Here is an 8,412-nt window from a genome sequence, read left to right as displayed (position 1 = left end):
GTTTCATAATCAGCGTACTTTGAAATTTCCATCTTGTAGTGAAATTAAACACCTCCCCCCCACCCCCCATATACTTAAGAACATCAGTATTTTCATTTCTGGGAACTAAGAGCCCATGCTCTTAACCATTATGCTGTATCCCTTTCTTGATTAACCATAATTAATAAAACGTTCACGGGCCTGAATACATATGGATTTCTGATTCTCCAGAAGTACATGTCTTTTAAGTCTCTGTTACAGATAGAGGAGAACCATTAGCGCAAGTGATGTCAAACTTGTGTCTGATCATTGTGGTTACACAGGACTGACCTCCACTGGAAACAGCAGGTAGGCGGGATAATAAGTCCTTGGAAGCAGAAGCGGGCTAGAAAGGACACGTTAAATTGGGGGCGTCAGGATTTGGTGATACTGAATGAGAGTGTCAAGAAGTCAAAGGTTGCGGAAACCGGTTTGGCTCAGTGGTAGAGCGTCGGGCTGAGGACTGAAAGGTCCCAGGTTCCATTCTGGTCAAGGTTCCCCGGTCAAGGGCATGTACATTGGTTGCAGGCACATCCCCAGTGGGGGGGGGGGGGGGGTGTAGGAGGCAGCTGGTCGAAGTTTCTCTCTCTCTCATCAATTTTTCTAGCTCTCTATCCCTCTCCCTTCCTCTCTGTAAAAAATCAATAAAATATATTTTTTTAAAAAGAAGAAGTCAAAGGTTACTTCTAAGTTTATGAACTGGATATTTTGGGTGTTGCCTTTAACCTTTAAAAGAAATTTAAGAGAAATACTTGAACAATTTACAACATACCAGTTACTCAATACATTACTTTCTCTTTCCGTTTCTTTAGCTCTGCACTACTACAATTCCCAGAGCCCCGCACTCCACCACAATCCCCTCAGAGTTGGCCGCGCAGATTTCTGGGACTTGAAGTCCGAGGTCTGTTGATCCAAGTTAGAGAAAAGGGCCTGTGGAAACATGAAGAGGTAAGGGCTTGTCTGAACAGACAGCGAAGGGAACTCTGTTTTACCTTTTAACTTAAAGTGGCTTTTATTACTTTGTGTGGGGGGGGTGTATCACGATCTCGGGATGCGGTTTCGTGTGAGAGGGGAGACAAAAGAGGGACCAGAGGAGACCGGCTAGGCAGGCCTGCTGGGCGAAGTTCAGGAAGGGCCGCCGCCGCCGCTGCTGGTTCCCACAGAAATGCCCTTCCAGCCCAGGCATCTCAGCCGCAGCGCGGGCCACGGGAGCCGGACACGTGCAGTGGCTTCTTCCTATTGCACATGGACCCACCCAGGTGAAAGAGTCTTGGCCGACTAATGCCTTGTGCCGGGGGAACACAGGCCAGCTCCTCCCCCTACCTCCACCCTGTCCTCAGAAAGGGGACCTGGGTAGGCTCCTTTATTTGCAGGGTTTGTGTATTAAAGAAAACACGGGCATGTAACGTTTTCAAATCTTAAGGTAAGTCATACTTTGTTTCTACAAATTTAGAAGGCAAAACCGATTCAATGTCATAGGAAAAGAAAGGCACTGGTGCGAGCAGTTCCCCCCACTGGTTCTGCAGGAAATGGCAGCTTTAACTTGGCGGGTCATTGTTGAGAGCCTGAGCTTCCCTATTAGTCCACAAGCCTTTTCTAAGGTTCTCAAATTAGTTTTGTATTCACTCTGCAAGTAGAATAATCGCTCTGGAATAGTGATGTGTTTTTACAATTCATACTGATACTATGCTGTCCTGCATTGTCAGTTTCTGCATCTTTTAAGAAACTGGTTCTGATTTTCCCTGCCTCAAAATGACTTTAAAAAAAATGTTTCTAGTGATATATCTCATACATGCAAAATAATGTATATATAGAGTTTAAAGAATAATAGTAGACTCATACCCACTATAAGCTTTAGACCTGCCATTCCCCAGTGTCCCCCTCCCAGATTACTTCTCCTCTCTCCCTCCTCAAGGGACCATTATCCAGAATTTTGTGCTTATCATTCCCGTTCTTTAAAAAAAAAAAATAGTTTTATAATTTATGACTTTATCCCTGAACAAAATATTGCTTGTTTTATCCATTTTTCAACTTTATATAAATGGACACATATTGTATACATTTTTCTGTGACTTGCTTTTTTTACTCAACATTTTGAGTATTTAGCTATGGTTTACATATTTCAAAGCCACCTTAAACTTAGCAAAAACTTTCTGAATTCTAAATAATAAATAAAAATTAAGATACTTAAAAGGAATTTTTAAAACTCTGGGCCTAAGAATATTTTAACAAATGGGACTTATACCTATTTCCTAAAATAGGTATAAGTCTTTCTAGAGCATGAGAATCTTGCTTATAATTATGAGGGATACTTTTCCTAGGCCTCAATAATAAAGGACTATTTTATAAGGTATTTTAATATTTATCTTCCTCATGCAGTTAGCTCAGTTTTTTTTGTCTTTTATAATCTGTCATTGCCTACTTAAATAATTCTGCTATTTCTTTATACTCTAGTAAGTGTTTTAAGTTATTTATGGTTAGTTGGCTCATGTTAGCATTACCTAGATTTCTGTACAGTAGTGCCTAGGCTATAAAATGTTATGACCCCTTTCACATTTGTTTCTATGCTTTTTCCTTTGGAGATCTCCTTTTCACAGCTCCAGATCCTGACACTACATATGACTTGATATTTCCATGTTCAGCCTAATACTTATCTGTGCGACATTTCTTCCATATATCACTTTCCTTTAAGCCAGTATCACTGATACTGTCACCTAAGACTCAATATGTCTTTGAATATTCCTGGTGTTTCCATTGTAATAGGTAGTTGACTCAACATGGCTAAAACAATACTGATGTTCCCTCTTCCCAAACTATTTCATCTGGAGCTTCCTTTTTCCTACATTGGTACCATTGTTCTCTCAGTTTGAAAAATTTGGAGGTTATCTTTTACTTAGCTTTTACTCCTACTAATCCATAAGGCATGTTATAACTGCATTCTTTTTCCTAAAGCATCACTTGTACCATGCCACTTAAGTGCCTAATAAATTACTTTCTAATACCTATACATTAAGATCCAGGCCCCTTAGTTGGTATAGTTAAGGCCATTTGAGATCTGAGTCTAATTACCCCTCCAAGATTATTCCCCAGTTATCCCATAGTTGAATGACAGCTAAATTGAACTTCTCATTAACCCCAGAACATCTCATACTTGCTGTCCCTCTTCTTCCTTTCATCATACAGTCCTTTAAATGCCTGCTTAAGAAATCTTCCTTGCCGAAACCGGTTTGGCTCAGTGGATAGAGCGTCAGCCTGTGGACTGAAGGGTCCCGTGTTCGATTCCGGTCAAGGGCATGTACCTTGGTTGCAGGCACATCCCCAGTGGGGGGGTGTAAGAGGCAGCTGATTGATGATTCTCTCTCATCGTTGTTTCTAACTCTTTATCCCTCTCTCTTCCTCTCTGTAAAAAATCAATAAAATATATTACAAAAAAAAAAAAAAAAGTCTTCCTTTACCCTCCTGACTCCCAGTTATTTCTTTCTTTTGTGAACTCCTACTAATTTGGCATACGCTTCTTCGTATTTTCATTCTCCTCTCTCCTCCCTTACTGCCCTCCTTGCCAGGCACATGCACACAATACATACACACATATATATTTCCTCTCCCTAAATAAATTACAAGCTCTTTGAGGATAGGGCCTATGAATACCTTTGACTCCATCAGTACCTTACAGTGTGTTGTGTGTAAGTCGGTATTTAAAAAATGTTTATGAAATGAATATAAAGTGCAACGGATTGTTAGAGAAGGGTCTTTGAACAAGTGTGATCACTAAAGGTAGATAATATAGGTAAAGAATCGAATTTGAGGTTTCACTATTTCTTCTGCTCGCTGTGCTACTCTAGGGTAAACAGCTGTGTGAAGAGTGATGATCATGTCCTAGAAGAGTTAGAAACAGAAGGGGAGAGGCAGCTGAAAAGCCTCCTTCAGCATCAACTTGACACCTCTGTCTCCATTGAGGAGTAAGTACTGATTTTGCAAACAGGTAGAGTATCATAGACCTTCACCTCCAGGTGGCCCCTTTTAAAGCCTGGATTCAACACTCCTCGCCACCCCCCCTTTCCTTGGCAAACTTCTACGTTTTAGGCAGGGTTTTGCTTCTATGTCTCTTCCTCTGCAAATCCTCCTATATTTTACTACATCTATGTTAAGTATCTTTCCTATATCTTCCCTTAACATACATATCACTTATAATCCAATATTATCATTTGCCTGTTTACTTGCCTCTCCTACTGTTCTTCCATAAAAGCAGAAACCATTTTTATCTTTTTAATTGTTAAAGCCTCAATACCCAGCACAGTATTTGATGTAGAGTAGATATTCAATAATCAAATATTTGATACAGTCATTTATTAGTCCTGAATGAGAGGACTATTGGTAGAGTTCCATATTGTTATAGTGGCACTTCAGCCTAGAAATAGGACATGAGTGAGAAACTGCAGATGAGTTTTATTGTGCTTCTTTTAATGATAAGCCCTATTTCTGTGAATTGTAATTCGAAGATGTACTTACTCTCTTCATTCTGGGTTTGCAGATGTGTGTCTAAGAAAGAGAGTTTTGCTCCTGGTACCATGTACAAGCCCTTTGGGAAGGAAGCAGCTGGAACTATGACTTTGTCCCAGTTCCAAACATTGCATGAGAAGGACCAGGAAACTGCTGCTCTCAGGGAACTAGGGCTCAATGAAACAGAAATCTTGATCTGGAAGAGCCATGTTTCAGGTGAAAAGGTGAGCGGGGCAATTTTTTTTTCAGGAAAATGCAGAGCAATATCTCTTCATTTGGCACTGAGACCCTTTTTATTTTTAATTCTCACAAAACTAAGCTTTGTGTCTGAATCTTCTTTGATTCCTAGGACAGACCTTGGGAAAAAAGAGCTATCCCTTGACTGATTAGCTACCACATCTATAAATGCTCATTCTGGACCCTGATCATCATTGCTCTTTAAGTATCAGACCATCCCTTTCAGAGTATGTCCTCTATGATATATGCCCTCTCATTTCTCTGATTTCAGAGGACAAGACTGAGGGCAACCCCTGAAGCAATACAGAACTGCCTTCAAGATATTGAAGAAAGGATCTCGGAGCGTCAGCGCATCCTTTGCCTGCCACAGAGATTTGCAAAGAGCAAACAGCTGACCCGGCGAGAAATGGAAATAGAAAAATCTTTATTTCAGGGTGCTGATCGTCACTCCTTCCTTAAGGCTCTTTATTACCAAGGTACGTGATCAGCACTAACGTTGATGTATTCTTTCACTAAGAGAGAGATTTACCATTAGCGCATTAAATATGAAGAGTTAGTGAAGTGGGTAGGGGAAAGACAAACTTTCACTACTTTGAGGAATGTGTGAGAGAGACAAATATGTTCAGAGTTAGTTGCAATTCAATTGCTATTTGTAGACATGTGAATAAAATGCTGAGGGAGCACAGAACATAGAGCATCAAGTGTGGTTGGGGTAGTCAGGAATTGACATTTCTACTAAGTCCTGATGGGTTAACAGAAATTTGTCAGATTAACAAGGTGGAGAGGACATTACGGATAATAGGTGAATAGGAACAGGATTGTGAAAGGACCTGGGAACAATGAAAAGGTCAGTGTGGCAGGTAGTATAGGTTTTGGCAGGGAATTAATTACAGGAGATGACACTAGAAAGATAGGTGAGGCTAAATTGTAAAAGTTTTTAGACTGAACCATAAATTAGCACAAAATCTATAGAGAAATGGTCTGTGTCTTAACCAGAAAGAATGAGTGTAACAGATAAGTTTTGCTAGGCACTGTGTAAGGTGCACAGAAGTTTAAGAAATAGTTCCCAACTTTAAGCCAGTTACAGTCTAGTTTGAGAGAAACAGGACATTTTACTAACAATGCTAGATACAGTTGTTAAGTACTGTAGGAGTTCAGAGGAGGAAAAGGCTACTGTGCATTGGCATAACTGAAGAAGGCCTCTCGGAGGTAAGATTTAAATGTTCCTTTAATACTGTAGGGTGAGAAGGAAAGGCATCACAGCAGATGTTGTGAGCACTATGATGTGTTCTGGGATGTTGTGAGAGACAAGGTAGCTAAAAGTTTTTACCTTTCTGTGGTAGACAATATAGACCAATACAGAGTTAGTTATTCAGTTAGTTAGATTGGATATGGTTAAAAGTTTTTGAACCAGGAGTAACATGAGAAAACCAGTATTTGAAAATGATTAATCTGGTGACCAAGAAATACAGGGTGAGTCAAAAGTAGGTTTATATGGAAAAATAATACAATACTTAAAAAATAATAATACAAGAATAAATTGTGTTTTACATATTCATAACTGTAAGCCTACTTTTACTCCCCCACCCCACCCCCTGTATGATGAGAGAGAGGAAGAAATGGAAGCAGGGGAAATGATTTAGGAGGTAATAGAGTTCTTAGACATGAAGATATGGACTAGAATGATGGCAGTGGAATTAGAAAGAGGTAGATATGAGACATTACAAGGTAAGGATTGGTAAAACTTGTTGACTGAGGCTGAAGGAGGACAGTCAATAGAGAAAAGTGTATCAAAGATAATTCAGATGGTTCAAGGCTGTGTGACTTGTCAAAATTAAGAAAGCTTTTATGGGGAAATTTTGAGGAAAATAGTGACTTTGATTTTGAACATGTTGAATTAGTGAGAATGGCAGGTTCATTAATGCAGATATTGAGGAGGCAGTTAGAAATGCAACAGTGAAGCTCAAGGGAGAGGTCAGAACTAGATAGAATTGGGAATCATCTATGCTTAGATCAGAAGTAAAGCCATGAGAATGAATGAATGGTTTGTTAGATACCATAGACATGGAAGAGCAGTGGTGAAGGAAGAAAAGAACAAATGAATAGCCTTTTGTAGAGAGGCGTTAATACATACTGATTAAGAATATAGGTTCTAGAGGCAGAGTCCTGGAGGCAGACTCGGAAAATTCTGGTGCCCCACTTAATTCTGGTGCTATAAGATTTTGGGCAAGTTATCACTCTGTCCTTCAGTTTCTTTGTTTGTAAAGTGACAATATTAATAGTAGCTATATAGTAGGATTGTTCAGAAGATTGAGGTAATACATGTGAATCAGAGCAGTGCCTGTTATTTGGGGGTGGGTGGGTAGTATATAAATCTGTTCTGTTTCCTATCTTTGAAACTCCTTGCTTTAAACCTTCACAGCATACCACAAAAAGACAAGTGCAGACAAGTACATGACCTCAATGAAGAGGAAGATAAAATTAGGCACAAAAGGCAAGTTGAGAGTTTTCTTACAGTGTTAGATTTAGGAATGTAACCTAGGGTCCCAGACTTCTAAGTTGAGTGCTTATTTAATTCCATATCTGATATATGACAATGTTTATAGGAAATTATCCAGAGGGAGCATATTATTCTTATATAGAATATTAAAGAGAGGAGCTAGAAGAAGTTGTAAAGCTTTTACATTTAGTGTTGTTGAGCTTTTTCTCTATACCTTTAAGTTATTGTACCAGACATAAAACAACTTTAATATTTTTTACATCTTATTTCACAAGTAATTCTGAATATTTTTATTATTCAGTAAAGTATAAATATTGATGATGATGATGATAATATAATAGCTAATATTTTATTTTTTAAATGAACTTACAATGATTTTTGAGGGGTGTACAATTCTGTGAATTGTAAAGCATGTTTATCATGTAGATTCATGTAATCACCACCACAGTCAGGATAAAGAACAGCTCCATCACCCTAAAACTTCTTCATACTGACCATTGGTAGTCACCCCAACTCCACCCATAATCTCTGGCAATCACTGATCTGTTTTCCATCACTGTAGTTTTGTGTTTTAGAGAATGTTCATGCAAATGGATCACAAGATATGTAATCTTTTGAGAGTAGCTTCTTTCATTCAACATAATGCCTTTGAAATTAATTCAAGTTGTGTGTATCAATTCATTTTGCTGAGTAGTGTTCCATTGTATAGATGTTCCAAAGTTTGTTTATCCATTCTCCCATTGAAGTGTATTTGAGCTGTTTTCAGGTTATGGTGATTATGAATAATACTGATATGAACATTCTTGTGCAGGTTTTTGTGTGAACATAAAATTTTTATTTTTCCAAGGTAAAATATCTAAGAGTGGGATTACTGGGTCATATGGTAAGTGTTTGTTTAACTTTATAAGAACCTGCCAAACCATTTTCCAGAGTGGCTGAATCATTTTGCATTCCCACCAGCAATGTATGAGAGTTCCAGTTGTTCTGCATCTTTGTCAGCATTTGGTATTGTTGGTACTTATTTTAGTTATTCTATTAGCTGTGAAATGGTATCTCATTGTAGTTTTAATTTGCATTTCCTTAGTGGCTAATGATGTTGAACATCTTTTCATATGCTTATTTGCCATCCTTATATCCTGTTTGCTGATGTGTCTGTT

The 8,412-nt window shown here is 38.6% G+C and overlaps 1 protein-coding gene across 3 annotated transcripts in view; it reads left to right on the top strand.

The window, feature by feature from the left end:
* Positions 1-841: 841 nt before the first annotated feature.
* Positions 842-8,412, top strand: part of RBM41 (RNA binding motif protein 41) — a 90,722-nt gene continuing 83,151 nt past the window's right edge. For 2 of the 3 annotated variants that reach the window (XM_045570468.1, XM_036460750.2), the window contains exons 1-4: positions 844-966; positions 3,861-3,977; positions 4,550-4,742; positions 5,027-5,231. In XM_045570468.1, coding sequence (XP_045426424.1) covers positions 959-966; positions 3,861-3,977; positions 4,550-4,742; positions 5,027-5,231 — 523 coding nt within the window. In that variant the 5' untranslated portion in view covers positions 844-958. Of the gene's footprint in view, positions 967-3,860; positions 3,978-4,549; positions 4,743-5,026; positions 5,232-7,177; positions 7,250-8,412 lie in introns of all 3 variants that reach the window. The other variant, XM_045570469.1, reaches the window with a different exon arrangement.

This window comes from Pipistrellus kuhlii, unplaced genomic scaffold, assembly GCF_014108245.1.
Source record: "Pipistrellus kuhlii isolate mPipKuh1 unplaced genomic scaffold, mPipKuh1.p scaffold_m20_p_33, whole genome shotgun sequence".
Taxonomy (NCBI): domain Eukaryota; kingdom Metazoa; phylum Chordata; class Mammalia; order Chiroptera; family Vespertilionidae; genus Pipistrellus; species Pipistrellus kuhlii.
Note: the sequence above shows the minus strand (reverse complement) of the source record. Positions and strands in the feature narration are given on the sequence as shown.